The sequence below is a fragment of the Hipposideros armiger genome, unplaced genomic scaffold, assembly GCF_001890085.2.
Source record: "Hipposideros armiger isolate ML-2016 unplaced genomic scaffold, ASM189008v1 scaffold_3, whole genome shotgun sequence".
Classification (NCBI taxonomy): domain Eukaryota; kingdom Metazoa; phylum Chordata; class Mammalia; order Chiroptera; family Hipposideridae; genus Hipposideros; species Hipposideros armiger.
This window is the reverse complement of record NW_017731353.1, coordinates 2,448,726-2,463,534: the sequence shown is the minus strand read 5'-3', so window position 1 is coordinate 2,463,534 and position 14,809 is coordinate 2,448,726. Positions and strand designations below refer to the sequence as shown.

General features: G+C 54.8%; 1 protein-coding gene and 1 long non-coding RNA gene across 5 annotated transcripts; one reads left to right on the top strand and one right to left on the bottom strand.

Moving 5' to 3' along the window:
- The first annotated feature begins 3,338 nt into the window (after nucleotides 1-3,338).
- PTGES2 (prostaglandin E synthase 2) lies at nucleotides 3,339-8,332 on the top strand. Of its 4 annotated transcripts, XM_019637080.1 has the most exons (8): nucleotides 3,554-3,644; nucleotides 3,862-3,987; nucleotides 4,822-5,019; nucleotides 5,717-5,775; nucleotides 6,164-6,313; nucleotides 6,594-6,794; nucleotides 6,898-7,015; nucleotides 7,703-8,332. In XM_019637080.1, exons 5-8 carry the CDS (start codon nucleotides 6,201-6,203, stop codon nucleotides 7,823-7,825), a joined length of 555 nt encoding a protein of 184 aa, XP_019492625.1. In that variant the 5' UTR covers nucleotides 3,554-3,644; nucleotides 3,862-3,987; nucleotides 4,822-5,019; nucleotides 5,717-5,775; nucleotides 6,164-6,200; the 3' UTR covers nucleotides 7,826-8,332. The 4 variants fall into 4 exon arrangements, with proteins under 4 accessions (XP_019492598.1, XP_019492607.1, XP_019492617.1 ...); XM_019637053.1 differs by lacking the exon at nucleotides 3,862-3,987 and having other exon boundaries at nucleotides 3,339-3,644; XM_019637072.1 differs by lacking the exon at nucleotides 3,862-3,987 and having other exon boundaries at nucleotides 3,512-3,644; nucleotides 4,884-5,019.
- Nucleotides 8,333-9,112: 780 nt separating this feature from the next.
- On the bottom strand, nucleotides 9,113-14,452 carry LOC109379993 (uncharacterized). The gene is made up of 3 exons (XR_002123333.1): nucleotides 14,248-14,452; nucleotides 12,225-13,250; nucleotides 9,113-11,425 (listed from the first exon to the last, which is right to left on the bottom strand). It is a non-coding gene; the product is annotated as an uncharacterized LOC109379993 (long non-coding RNA).
- Nucleotides 14,453-14,809: the final 357 nt, after the last annotated feature.

Genomic DNA, 14,809 nt, shown 5'->3' with positions numbered 1-14,809 from the left:
AAAAATTCATTAACCATTAGACAGCCCTTAAGGGGGAGGAGGATGGAGTGATTCACATTCCACTTCCTTGATCTCGTTTAGAAAACATGTTCCCCACCTGGTGCTCTTAGGAAGGAGTATAGTAAATGCCTCATTTAATAACATACTCCTTTTTGAAAGTTGCCTTTTCTCTCCACCCTTGAGTAGGTCCAGTATTTGATGAAACTTATGAGAGTGGGTGGAACCTGTCTTGCCCCGCCTCTTTTCTAGGATGCGCTATATATGTGACTGACTTTCAAGGAAATTTGTTAGCCATTTGCTGATTTTTTTTGTGAAGTTAATTTTTAACTTCTTTTACTGATAAAATGAAGAAAAGTATTGCACCTTTGAAATGCACCAAATAGATTGAGTACATAATTTAAAAAAAACAACACAGTTTTTTTCCCTGTCAGTCATTGTCTTACAGGCTCAGCATAGAAGTGCAGCTTAATGGTGTATGATATGGTGTTCCTAGAACACAGCTGAAGACCTGGTATATATGAGGGGTGGTGCTAGAAGACAGATGTCTGTGGAATGATTCACATCCTCTTTCAAGTTATGAGGATGGAGACCTGCTTCATTAAGAAGCTAGGGGTGGGGTGGGGGTGGGGAAAACATTTAACATGGGGACCAGTCAGGGGTGTTGGGAGCCATGCAGACTGGCTTTGGTGAAGCTTAAATTGTTTTGCTTCTTTTTTTGTTTGTTCTGCACCTGGAGAGTGCTTACTGAAAGCTGAGGCATGTGGTGAGAATGGCCGGTTCCTTAGGAGACACTATAGATAGATGGCTATCTGGGTTAATGGAAGAAAGTGTCCTGGGAAACTGATCCCTTAAGGTCCCTCTGATCTTTAAGTCTCCAGTAGATGGTTAGTGATCTGCTTTTGTGTGAGGTAATGCATAGTTGTCCCTGTCGTTTTGCAGTACTCTGGATGCATATATTGGTGGTGGGAAATAAACTCGGGGCTTCAGTATTTACTGGTGTCCTCCCGGACCCCCTTTTGTCTCTTTGTCTCTTTGTTTCCTTAAACCTCGCCCCCCCCCCCCCCCCCCCCCCCCCCCCCCCACTTCAGGAACTGTTCTTCTGGAACGCAGAGGCAGGACCCCGGCACAGGGGAATCCCCTTATTTCTGTTTTGCATGAGGAACTCTAGAGCAGCCAATTGGGGCTCTCTAGTTTAATAAAAGTCACGGGAGAGTCTTATGAAGACTCTTCATAAGTGTTAATAGGGATTTTATGAGCTTATTTTGGTGCAGTTTCCAGTTTTTAAAAATGTTTAGGTAATCATCTCCACCTTCCCCAAATCCTATTTCTTATAGATTCATTAATGTTGAACCAATGCTTTCTCATGTCTCAATTCTTTGTATATGCATTCTTTTCAGATGTATTAAACAAACAAAAACCCTTAAAAAAAGTTTTAGATTTATAGAAAAATTATGAAAATAGTTTGCAGAGTTCCCATATACCCTGGGATTCCCTTATTATTAACATCTTATATTAGTATGGTACATTTGTTACAATTTACGAATTACCAGTGAGACATTATTATTAACTAAAGCCCATAAATTATTCCGATTTCTTTAGTGTTCAGATAATCTCCTTTTCCTGTTCCAGGATGCTATCTAGGATACCATGTTACATTTTGTCCTCATGTCCCTAGGCTCCTCTGGGCTCATGACAGTTTCTCAGATTTTCCTTAGTTTTGATGACTTTCCTTGACAATTTTGAGTACTGCTCAGATATTTAGTAGAATATCCTTCTATTGGGACTGTCAGGAGTTTCTCTCATGATTAGACTGAGCTTATGGGTTTTACGAGGAAGACCACATACTAATCACATGTCTGATCAGTGCTGATGTTGACCTTGATCACCTGGCTGAGGTGTGTTGTCAGGTGTCTCCACTGTAAGGTTACTCTTCTTTTCCCTTTGCAAACTGTCTCCTTGGGAAGGAAGTCACCCTCCACAGCCCGCACCTACGGAGAGGGAGTTTTGCTCCATCTCCTAGAGGGCAGGGTGTCTACATAAATTATTTGGAATTCTTCTGCATGAGAGATTTCTCTTCTCCTTATTTATTTTTAAAATTTTATTGGGGAACAGTGTGTTTTTCCAGGACCCATCAGCTCTGAGGCAAGCAGTTGTTTCACTCTAGTTGTGGAGGGCGCAACTCAGTGGCCCATGTGGGGATCGAACCAGTAACCTTGGTGTTATGGGCACTGCGCTCTAACCAACTGAGCCAACTGAGCCAACCCAGCCACCCACCCCCATTTATTTATTACTTCAATCATTTATTTGTATCAGAATGGGCGCATGGATATTTATTTTATACTTCGGGTATAATCCAAAACTCATTTATTTTGTTGCTCAGATTGTTCCAGCTTTGGCCACTGAGAGATCCCAGGACCTTTTGACATGCTCCTTTCATTGCGGTTTTTGAGCAATTTGATAAGTTTTGAGGTATATAAATGCTCTTGAATCCATCAACGCAATCCTCTTCTCCAGCAGAACTCCGCCCCCTGTCCAGTCCACAATCTGTTTCGCCTTCAGACCTCCGCCCACTCTCTGAGCCCCGCCCCTCTCCCGGCCGCTGGGCGGGGCCATTCCCGGGCTGCCCTCCGAGAAGCCTAGGTGGTGGAGGCTCGGGCCTTCAGCTCGGAATAGCGTAGCGAGCCCTGCAGAGGGCCGGGGGGCAGCGTGGGACCCCCATTTTGCCCCATCCTACCGATAGGTACCTGCGGGTGGGCGAACCTGAGCCTCCGCTGGGCGAAATCGGAAACACGTGGCTTCTAAGGTCCCCAATGTGTAGAGAAGTTTTTATGGTTCGGGTCATAGGAGAAATGGTGCAGCGGTGCGGGAGGGCAGAAAGAAGGCGACTGGCTGGCACCTTCCCACGGTCGTTTCCGCCGCCTTTAAGGATCCGAAGCCATGACCCTTTCCCTCACACTCCGAAGCGTTCAGCCTCTTTCATTTGGGTGCATGAAGTAGAAATTACTAACCACTTATTACGAACCACAATGGGTCTCAAAGGCCACACAGGGAGCTACGTGGCCCAGCCGGGACTAGTACCTAGGCATTCCTTGCATTCTCGGCCCGGGTCACCACCGAGACTTATTAGGTCTACATGTTCAGAAGCAAGAGCATTTAGTGACTCCTAGACATCCCCGGTGCGGTGATGCCAGGTGTATGAAAGCTGGGCGCCGGGTAAGCACGCCCAAAACGGAGAGGGCAGTACCCCACTCCCCGCGCGGCGTCATTGTCACCCCTGGCAACCCGCCGGGCGCGAGAGACCCTGCCCTTTAAGGGAAGCCTAAGTCCGACCTTCTTCGTTTCGCGCGCCCGCCCGCGGAGCCGGTAGAGCGAACATGGCCCAGGCTGCACGGGCGTTGTGGCCAGGCGGGCGCGCTCTGGCCTGGAGGCTGGGTGGTCGCCTCGTGCAGGGTCTCCCCGCACAGAGCCGGACCGGCTTTGCGGGGGCGGCAGGAGGCCCGGGCCCTGCTGCCACCGCCCGCAAGGGAAACCCGCGGCTCCTGGGGGCGGCGGCGCTGGCCCTGGGAGGCGCGATGGGGCTGTACTACACGGCGCGGTGGCACCTGCATGCGCAGGATCTCCGCGCCAAGTGCTCAGCCGCGCAGGTAAGCCTGAGCTGGACCGAGCTGCTGGAAGGGGCTGTGGTGTCAGCTCCGAACTGCGGGACATCTAGCAAGCGGCAGGGTCAGGAAACGCCTCCTCGGTCCGCCGGTGACCTTGGGAGAGTGCCTTGGTTTTGTCTCCGTTCTCTCAGCGTCCTCATCTGTGAAATGGGGGTGCTACTGATGCCCGCTAACTAGAATTGTTATCTTTCTCTTAAAGGCGTTTTTGTAACTTGGTTCAAGACTTTGGGAAGATTTGGAGAGCACAGAAAAGGGAAAGCCTCTTTCAGTGTATCACTTTCCAAACATTTTTGTCGAGCCCCTCGCATCATCCCTAAATCCTAAGGTTGTGTATTTATTTATTAGTAGTATTTTTATGCAACCGATGACCCTTGGACTGCAGGCCTTGAGACAGGGAGGGACAGAGAAGTGCCCCTCGAGCCAGAGGGGTGGCCCAGCTGCCCTTGAAATGCTTTATACACAGCATGAGCACAGCCTTACTCTGCTAGGATCCCGCCACTCACCCACAGGTGCCTTTTTCTGGACCCAGGGTAACGGGTGGGTGGAGTTCTCTGTATCTCCCCGCCCACCTCCACGGGTCCAGCCTGTTTCCCACCTGAACATTGAGGGTGGTGGACTGCAGTGGTGACTTGTCAAACATGAATATGCAGCAAGCTCACTTGGGGCTTTCCTGCTGAAAAACAAAGCCAGGATCCAGGCCCATGGCCCAGATGCTACCCTACCCCCTTGGAGATTTGAGGCAGACCCCACTGTGGCCATCACTGGGCTACTGGCTGGGTTGTTCTGTTCCCCTCACCTAGAAGTCCCTGGGGTTGGGGGACTGGGGATGGGCACTCTGAGTTGAAACGGTTGCTCTGCGTCTGGGAGGGCACACCTGGGGGTATCTGGTGTCCCTTTGGGACAGGAGGAAGAGGAGAGGTTTTTGTCTAGTGTAGGACAGAGATCAGATTTCTCCTACACAGACTTCCTGCCTGGGAGCCCTCAGGATGGGGGCTGAGCCTGGGCTTTCCACCTCCCCATCCCCATTCCTCCCAATGTTCTCAGGGTCATCTTAGAAGACTCCCCTAGGAAACAAGTTTGCTTGGGGGCAGGGCCTGGGTTTAGGGGCAGCCCTGGGTACCAGGCCTCAGAAGCCCCCCTCCCTCTGCTCCCCACCCAGCTCACCCTGTCTGGCCGCCTGCAGCTGACCCTGTACCAGTACAAAACATGTCCCTTCTGCAGCAAGGTCCGCGCCTTCCTGGACTTCCATGCCCTGCCCTACCAGGTGGTGGAGGTGAACCCCGTGCGTAGGGCCGAGATCAAGTTCTCCTCCTACAGGAAGGTGCCCATCCTGCTGGCCCAGGAAGGAGACAGTTTGGTGAGCTTCGGAGCCCCCGCCATGTCCCGGGTTGTCCTGGAGTACCCCCGAGTCAGGCTGTGCTCTGCAGCCCTGGAAGGGAAAATAGCTGGCATACAGTAGATACTCAGTAAATATAGGCTGCCTTCCTTTCCCACCAATACCAAACACCAGCCTGGTCTAAGGGAGGCAGAGCACCACAGAGCTTAACAATGTGAGTTCTGAAATCAGGGTAGTCCGGGTTCAAGGTGTGGCTTTGACCCTCTGGCTGTGTGACTTGACACCAGTCACGTAGGCTCTCTGGGCTTGCTTCTTCATTAATTAACAGAGGACCACACTCTCTGGGTTGTAGGGAATGCCTGGGACAGTGCTTGGCTCCTAGTATGTAGCTTCTGGAGTCCACCCTGCCCCTCGGCACTCACAAGGCCAGGTGGGTGGGGTGGGCAGGGCCCAGACCCTCCTCCCCATTAGCCACACTTGGGCCCTTATGACAGGCCATCCTGAGAGTGGGGAGTGTATCCCGGGGAGAGGGGAGAGCTCAGTGGGCATTGGTTTTAGGGGTAAGCCCCCAGGGGTGGATAAACAGTGCCCCGGTTCCACCGGACCGGTTGCTGTGGAATGCCTGGGCACTGGTGGTGTTAGTGGCCCCTGCGATCCTGCCAGGGCCAGCCAGCTCCTGACCCCCACCTATGATGTAAACCAACCTCTTCTCCTCCAGCAACAACTGAACGACTCTTCTGTCATCATCAGTGCCCTTAAGACCTACCTGGTGTCGGGGTAAGGAGCCCCTCGGAGGCCCAGGCAGGCGTCACAAGTTGTCCCTCCTATCTCCGAGGAGGCCTCGCCTGAGTTTGTGTATGGGGAGCGGGCTGGGGCTGTTGTTCACATTTCCAGAATGGGCCGTGGGTGTGCTGCTCTGAGACTCCCCGCTTCCTCTCCTCTGCACATCTCCCTCTGTCAGGGAAGTGCTCCTGGTGTCTGCCCCAAGTCCCTCTTGCTGCAGGACCTCCTGTGTCACCTATAAGAGGGTGGAAAGCTTTTATGGTTGGGTCCTGGCTCCACCCCCGGGCTTGGTCAGGCTGGAGGGGGATATTCGTCCTAAGAAGGTGAGGGTTCAGTCTCCTGGAGGAGGGAGTTGGGGTGAGACTCTGGATGTCTCCCAAAGGCAGCCCCTGGAAGACATCATCACCTACTATCCGCCCATGAAGGCCATGAATGACCAGGGCAAGGAGGTGACCGAATTCTGCAACAAGTACTGGCTCATGCTAGACGAGAAGGAGGCCCAGCGAATGTATGGTGGGAAGGAGGCCAGGACGTGAGTGGGGCTGGGCCGGCCTCGGGGAGGTGACGAGGGCGGGGGTCTTCCCCAGAGAGGACCGGGCTGAGAGACGATGTTACGGGGAAGCAGCGTGGGAAACCACAGGGGCTGGGGCCGAGCCACAGGCCGGGCTGAGTCTCCGTCAGGACCTGCTGCTTAGGCCTCAGCTTCCCATCTGCACACGGGGACAGCTAGATAGTGGGTCTGCTCCCCCACGTCCCAGGCCCCAGCTTAGGAAACCCACCTGGCCCACCCTCTGTCCCCTGCTTGTCCACAGGGAGGAGATGAAGTGGCGGCAGTGGGCAGACGACTGGCTGGTGCACCTGATTTCCCCCAACGTGTACCGCACGCCTGCCGAGGCCTTGGCCTCCTTCGACTACATTGTCAGGGAGGGCAAGTTTGGGGCCGTGGAGGGCGCTATGGCGAAGTACCTGGGTGCAGCTGCCATGTACCTCATCAGCAAGCGGCTCAAGAGCAGGTGATGACGTGCGTGTGTGTGTGTATGTACGACAGCCTTCCCTCTGTCCCCACCTCGGCTGGGGTAGGAGTCCCCTGATGGACTCCTCTCATTCCCTGCCCAGGCACCACCTCCAGGATAACGTACGTGAGGACCTCTATGAGGCTGCCGATAAGTGGGTGGCAGCTGTGGGCAAAGACCGGCCCTTCATGGGGGGCCAGGAGCCGAACCTGGCTGACTTGGTGAGTGTGTGTGGGGGGTGCCCAGATTGAGGGGCCTGTCTTTGGGGTCAGAGAGGCCCAGGTAGGAAAAGCCCAGATGTAGGCAATACCTACATCTCCCAGCTCCCCCACCTCAGACGTGCCTGGCTGTGTCTTTTGTCAGGGGCTTAAGGAACTGCCTTGGTTCCCATAACTGACAAGTTCAATGGAAGGGTTGGCTTCAGGCCTGGCTGGGTCCAGGGGCCCAAGTGGTGTTACCAGTGTTGCCTCTCAACTCCTTGCAGTTGGCCTTAGCCCGAGGCCGGCCTGGTCCAGTGCTCCAGCCTTCCCCCGCCAGCAAAAACCCTGGCCCCACGTCCATCATGAAGCAGTTGCTGCAGCCAGGGTGGAACATTGATTGGCAGGCCCAGGTCTCAGAGCTGGGTGATGGGGAGATCTCAGGACCTTAGAGAGGGGGCAGGCATTGTCACAGAGGAAACTCTGGTGTGGAGGGGGGGTGGGGGGGAGTGTGCCTAGAAAGGGCGTGTCGGCGTGGGCAGGCAAACCTACAGCCGTTCCACGCACTTCATTCAAAGCCCTGCGTGTGCAATTAGCCCTTTAGCGGGTCTCGGGTCTCAGAGCTCTCAGAGGGGAAGGAGACAGGGCCCAGGGCACACAGCTGGCAGGTAACGGGGTGGATCTGGATGGCCCGCTCTGTACCCACCCCAGGCAGTATATGGCGTGCTGCGTGTGATGGAGGGCCTGGAGGCCTTTGACGACCTGATGCAACACACCCGCATCCAGCCCTGGTACCTGCGGGTCGAGAAGGCCATCGCCGAGGCCCCCCAGTGAGTGAGCTGAGCTGCCCTGCTGGGAGGAACTGGGATGCAGCAGAAGACACTGGCTGCCACAGACTATGGTCACTGAGCCAGCATGTGGGCAGCAATGCTGTGTGTGTGTGTGGGGGTCAGGATCATTCTGTGTCTTGCCCACCTCCATCCCCCCAGCATCTTCTGCTTCTAACACTGGATGCCTGCTGGGGCCCTGGGACACTGGGGGGCGAGGCCCAGGCTCCATTTCCCCTCCCAGCTCCCTGAGGGGCATGGAGGGTCTACCTACCCCTCCTCCCCCCGCCTTGGGCCTCCTGCTCTTCACCTGTTCTCTGGGGCTCTCAGTGGCTGCCCCCTTTACACCCTATGGGTGGGAATTGAGTTGGGTTCCTTTCCTGGACAAAGGAAATAGGGATACCCCATTTAGAGAGAGCCCCATCCATGGTTTTCCCCTGGTTCCTGCTTTTCCCAAGCACCCCCAGGATTCTGCGTCATGTTTGAAATAAAAAGATTGCTGCTCCCCTCCTGACGGTGCCGTAGTGAGCTCTGTGGCAGGGGCTGCACGTGGCTGCCAGTTCAGATGGCTTCGGAATGGAGCCAAGCCCAGCCCTGCTGGTAACTACTGTTTGTCCAGTGTTACTGTTAGGCCTGGAGTGAAAGGCTTAACAGGCTTCATGTCACATGATCCTTCGGACAACAGGGAGGCTCAGATGGTCCAGGGTGCGGTCTCTGAGGGACTGACTGTGGGACTGTGGGTGGTAGCCCCCCTCTCTGAGCCTCGGTTTCCTCGTCTGCCAGATGGGCATCATGATAGTCATGGGGAAGTTGTGAGGGTTCAGCGACAAGATGCAGGTCACGTGCGCAGAAGGATGTTGGGCTCAGAGCAGGGGCCGGAGTTGTTCAGTCCTGCTGTACAGACCAGGACACCAAGGCTCAGAGAGCAGTGGCCTGCAGGGTCCCCTGGCAGCAGGTGGCCACCCCCGGGTTTCAATTCCAGGCCTGGGATCTTACAGGGGTGGACGCTGGGATGGGGTCTATAGAGAGAAGCCAGCTTTGGGCGTGAGGGGGTCTGTGGGTGGAACCCCCTTCTGAACAGGGTGCCCCCTGGGCTGAGGCCTTTGTCCCCCTGCTTTTGGCAGAGGGGCACGATGGCCCACCATGGCAGCCCTCCAGAGTCCAGACGGACAGCCAGAGCACCCACCTTCACCCACTGGGCCCTCTCTGTTGGGAGTTGACTGGGCAACCCTCCCAGACCCACCCCGGAGGGTATTTACATTTTATTTTTTATTACTTTTTAAATACAAAAGAATTCATGTACCCTGTAATAGCAAATATGTAAATAAGGTGAAAATGTGATGAGCACTCTGGAGGCAGACAGCACAACCTCTGGAATCAGCGGCCTTGGTGTCTCCAGCAGACCCGGTCTGCCACCTGCCTGTTCTCAATCTCTTGTGACCATCTGTCTGTCAGCACAGGTCACGCTGGCTCATTCTTGACGGCTGCAGAGTGCGCCACTGCACACACATACCACAGCCCACTGGCCCGGCCTGTGTTGTGAAGTACCAGGCGGGGGGGGCGAGGGGGGTCTCCCTTCCTGTCCCCCTGGGGCTGTGGGAGGAAGGAGACAAGCCAAATCCCGAGACCACACCAGCCTGTGACATAAGGAGCCCTGGAGGCTGCCTCCGAGGGGCCAACAGGTATCAGGGTCCCCAGAGCCAGCACTGTGTCCAGAATGCTGTTCCTGCTCCAGGGGGCCTGGGGTGCCTCCCTCAGCAGGACAGGAACTAGGCCAGGAGCACCATGGGGGGCCTGCTGTTCTGCATCCCACTTTCTCTTCTCTTCACAGCCAGCCTTTTCCGGCCATCCTCGAATCTCACCGGGAGTTACTTGGTACCTTTCCAGTTGTTCAAGGAGGCAGACTTGTCCTTACTTTGTCTTAGTTCCAAATTCCCCAAAGGGAGCATCTGATGTGCCCGGCTTGGGACAAGGTGTCCACCTTCTGTCCATGACATTGTGACCAGGGGAGAGTCTCACTGCCACAGCCCCCCCACCCCCGCCCTGTGCTCCCTGCCCTGCTCAGCCCAGCTATTGTGATCCCCAGCCTCAGCTTCCCCTGGAGGCCCAGTTCCACGAAGGAGGGCCCGGGTGCAGGTGAGGCCCCAGGTATTAGCCATCTCCCCTTTCCCTGTTTTCACATAGCACGGAGATGTTTTCTTCTGTCTCCGCATTTTGCAGAAGAGGGTACGGTTAGTGGTTGAACCATGCTGGGGACAGGGGCCCGACTCCTGACTGGGGCCTTTCCTCTGGGGCTGCTGCAGGCACAGAGGAGCATGCCTACGTCATCCCCACCCTCTGAATAGAAAAGCCCAAGGACTGTGCTACTAGCTAGAGCCATTCTCTGTGACTTGGGCTGGAGACTGGCTAGTCAACCCAAGGCTACCATGGGACACCAAGTGAGCTCTGCTTTTTTCAGAGTATCTCCCAGAAGAGGTGACAACCCTGCCTCAGTTTTCCTTGTTCCTTGGCTTGGCCCCCAGGAGTGTTTTCCCACAGGATGCAAAGCCCTGTGGGTGGTGGGACCATGGCCTGCTGCTGCCACCTTGTGGTCAACTCTGGAATTGCATCTCCTCTGGGCCGTCTTCATTACTTGGGGACTCTATTTGCCCATCGGTAAAGTGGGTTTGGCATGCAAGGGTTTGAAGATGGGCAGGTAAGAAAAGCCACACCTCTTAGGGAAAAGGACCTCATGCCAGTACCCCCTGCCCCATCTTGGTTATACTCAGGTCATGGCATGTCCCCTATGGCCTTGATGGTGGCAGAAGGCCTGAGGTGGGAACCCTGCATTGCCTGCTGTGACCTTGGGCAAACCCCATCCTTGCTCATCCTTGGGCCAGCCCTTGGAGGTCAGTTAACCTCCATGGGATTAGTACCATCAGGGATGAGAAGATTGCACAGAGTCGATGTGCCCAGTCAACATATGAGGGGCGGGTGTGCTGTCTGTTCTCAGAACACACTCCCTGCCCTGTTTCCAGCTGGTCTTCCAGAGCTCACGGTCAGGAGCTCCAGGAAGTAAGAAGGGAAGGGAATCACGAGAAAGGCGAGCCCCCTCCTCCCTGGGAGTCAGGAGGGCTTCAAGAATCAGGAGGATTCTGGTTCGTTTTGGTTAGATTGTTACATTTTTAAATTTCACCTTGATTATGCAAATAATTGATGTTTGTTGTACATAAATGTAACTGGCAGATAAGCAAAAAGATGACACCAATTATTCACCGTCCCACCACTCATAGATACAACCACCTAAAGCTTTTTCGGAATCCAGCCTTCTAGCTCATTTCTGATGTTGCCTACATGTAGTGTGTGTGTTTCCTGGATTACTCAGGTGGGCCCTAAATGTAATCACAAGTGTCCTGAGAAGAGCGAGATTTGACTAGAGAAGAGGGGACAGGACAATGGAAGCAAGAGCTTGGAGACATGGGAGGGAGAGGTCGCACGCCAAGGAATGCAGGTGGCCTCCAGAAGCCGGGAGAGGCGGGTCATGGGCTCCCGACAGAGCCTCCAGAAGGAACCAGTCCTGCCAACACCTTGATTTCAGCCCAGGAAGTTGATTTTGGACTTCGGGCGTCTAGAACGGCAAGAGAATACATGTGTGTTGTTTTAAGACACCAAGTTTGTGGCAATTTGTAACAGCAGCCATAGGAAACGAATACGAATGGCATGAGCCCGCGCAGTCAGAGAAGAGAAGCTGCTGCGCGGACCTTGGGCAAGTCCCTTGCCCTGTGTCAGCGACCTCCTCTGCAAAATGAGGGGGTGGGGGTTGGGCTCTTCGGTGCAGCAGAGGTGCCCCACCTGGTGGGCGTGGGTGGAGCCAGTGCCTTCTCCCATCAGCCTCCAGAACTGCTGTGGGGAGATGATGGTGCCTCCCGGGCCACAGGGGCTGTGCTGATGGGCGACAGCCGATGGCCAAAAGAGATCATGTCTTTGTGGCCACTACCCTGCCCGCCCACCTCTGTGTTATGGGAAGCCGAGAGCGGGAGGCCTAGGTTTCTCTTACTCCCTAAGGGGACTGGGGCAGGCCTCTGGCTCTCCTTGGCCTCAGTTTCCTCATTCTTGGTTCCTTCTGACCTCCTCCATCGCTCCCCTCCTGCTGGCCCCGCCATGCAGCCCTGGGTGACCTCTCCAGCCACTGTGAGCGGACCTCGCTGCACTTCAGCTTCCTTGTCAGCCCTGGAGGCCAGCGACCAAGGTCCACACGTGGGCAGCTGGGTCCAGCATGCGACTGGCTCCTCCTCTCACCCTTCCCCTACATTCTAACCTGATCGGACCGGTGAGATCAGGACCAAGGGCAGCCCAGCCGAGAACCAAAGGTGAGAACATGGCCTCAGAATCAGCAAAGCTGGTTTGAGTCCCAGCTCAGCATTTACCTTGTATGAACCTGGACGAGTCCTTCCCCTCTGAGCTGAAGGAAGGCACTGTGCCCGTCTTGCTTGTGAGAAAACGGAGGCGCAGAGAGGCATGAGACTGGCCTGAGATCACACTGTCTGGTGCCGGGATTCAAGCAGAGGCCTGCCCCACATCTCCCAGGTTCTCTCTGGCCTCCTGGACCACGAGAGCAGACAGGGACCTGTTGCCTCTCCCTGAAGGTCCTCATGAGTGGGTCATGGCTTGCTTCCAGCCCCAGCACAGCGCACCCTATTTCACCCCCACGCATGCAGCACACCAGGGGGCCACCTTACTTATGGTGAGGTCCTAGACAAGTCCCTTCCCTTTCCGGAGCCTTCGTTTCCACGTCTGTGAAATGGAGACTGCTGCAGCAGTACCTTGTAGAACTGCTGAGGGCTACATGGCGTCCTGTGTGGGCAGAGCCCCATCTGGTGCTCAGTAAATGTCCCTCTCAGCACTTAGCGATGAAAGGGCCTAGCTTCAGGAAAGAGGGCGAAGACCCCCCACCCACCCTCCGGGTTGGATTTCCTCTCAGACGCTGGAGAGCCCAGGCCAGCAATGAGCCTCCTCACTGGGAGGCTGGAATGAGAAGCATTCAGGCGGAAATTACACTGTGTGTTTGGAATCCTGGATGGGGACAGAGCTGGGAGATAAAACTGTTTATTAAGGACCAGCCGTTTCCATTTCCTGTCTTATTTGACTTCCCAAACAGCCCTTCCAGGCAGACCTGGAGGTCGGAAGCCTGAAATGGGGCTCGCTGGGCTCGGATCCAGGTGTCAGCAGGGCTGCTTCCTTCTGGAGGCTCCAAGGCCGAGCCTGTTCCTGGCCTTCTCCAGCTCCTCGAGGCCACCTGCATTCCTTAACTGGTGGCTCCTTCCTCCGTCTTCAAAGCCAGCCACCTCGGGGCTGAGTCCCTCTCGAACCATCTCCTTTTCCCTGTCTCCTTCTGCCACATGGAAAGATCTTGTGATTCTTTGGGGCCACTCAGGTAACCCAGGATCATCTCCCTGTTTTGAGGTCAGCTGATTAGCAATCTTAATTCCATCTGCAACCTTAACCCCCTGTGCCATGTAACCTAATTCGCAGGTTCTGGGGATTAGGGAGAGGGTGTCCTTGCGCGCGCGCGCGTGCGTGCGTGCGTGCGTGCGTGCGTGCGTGTGTGTGTGTGTGTGTGTGTGTGTGTGTGTGTGTAATTCTGCCTACCACACCTTAAAGGGTTTGGATGGACTTCATTCGACTAGTAACTATTTATTAAGCCCCGAGTGGATGCCCAGCACCTGCTGGGAGCAGCAGTGAAGAAAGCCACGTACCCTGCCCTGATGGGGGAAACAAGATAAACCAAGAACTGAAAGCAAGCAGTCGAGTTGATGGTGAAAAGTGCTGGGTTGAAAAATAAAATGGCATGAGGAATGGGCTGGGTTAGGTCAGGGAACAGGCTGCCATTTTAAATAGGGCGATCAGGGAAGGCCTTGGTGACATTTGAGGAGAGACTAGAGCAGCGGGGTCGCGACCCCTTTGGGGGTCGAACGACCCTTTCACAGGGGTCGCCGGGTACTAGTATGTGGGCATATCTGCATGTGGGCCTGGAGACGGGTAGAGGAGCGGTGTCTCGGTTCCAAAGACCATAGAAAATATGTGTTTTCCGATGGTCTTAGGTGACCCCTGGGAAAGGTTGAGAACCGCTGGACTAGAGGGATGAAAGAACAAGGGGAACCGGACGAAGGTAGGCTGGGAAGGTTCCGCGCGTCAGCCACCTTCCAACACCTTCCAGGGTTAACTTCTGTGTGGAGAAGTTCCTCTCCCAGCTGAATGGAAATGAGGACCTGGGAGGGCACCCAGGCCACTGTCCCAAGGGTAACCCTGGACAGGCTGAGAGAGCAGTTTCGGGGTTGGGGGGGCCAATTTGCCAAAACCCAATGGTTTGGGAAGTGATTTATGCCCGTTACCCCAATAACAAACAACTGAAGCAAGTGGGATATTAGCTTCCTAGGGCTGACAACTCACCACAAACTCAAATGGCCAAAAACAATAATTCATTTCTAATCGTCCTGGAGGCCAGAAGTCTGAAATCCAGGTGTTGGCAGTGTTGGTTCCTTCTGGAGGGTCTGAGGGAGAAGCTGTTCCCTGCCTCTCTCCTCCCTTCACGTGGCTACCAGCATGCGATCTGGCATTTCTTCACCTGTATCTGCACCCCTCCACCTCTGCTGCTGTCGTCACATGGCATTCTCCCTGGGTCTCTGTGCGTGTCTGTGTCCAAAATTTCCTCCTCTATGACACCAGTCATTGGATTAGGGCCCATCCTAATCTGATGTGACCTCAACTGGATTACATCTGCAAAAACCTTGTTTCCAAACAAAGCAACATTCTGAGGTTCCCAGTGGACATGAATTTCAGGGGGGACACGACACTATTCAACCCAGGACAGGTGGTATATGTCAGTTTCACCCATGGGCACACTTCTGTGCCTCCCTATAGCCTCTGAATGCCAGGACCTGGGCAGATTCCCTGAGCTGCTTCATACCATCTGGACCCAGGACACCCAGGGCTATTAGGGAACTAGAGTGTG

Excerpts from the sequence above, each read along its gene's own strand:
- PTGES2 (XM_019637053.1), top strand. The coding sequence starts at position 3,375 with ATGGCCCAGGCTGCACGGGCGTTGTGGCCAGGCGGGCGCGCTCTGGCC. Across the intron at positions 3,645-4,821 it reads CCAAGTGCTCAGCCGCGCAG|CTCACCCTGTCTGGCCGCCT; the intron begins GTAAGCCTGAGC and ends CTCCCCACCCAG. Across the intron at positions 5,776-6,163 it reads AAGACCTACCTGGTGTCGGG|GCAGCCCCTGGAAGACATCA; the intron begins GTAAGGAGCCCC and ends TGTCTCCCAAAG.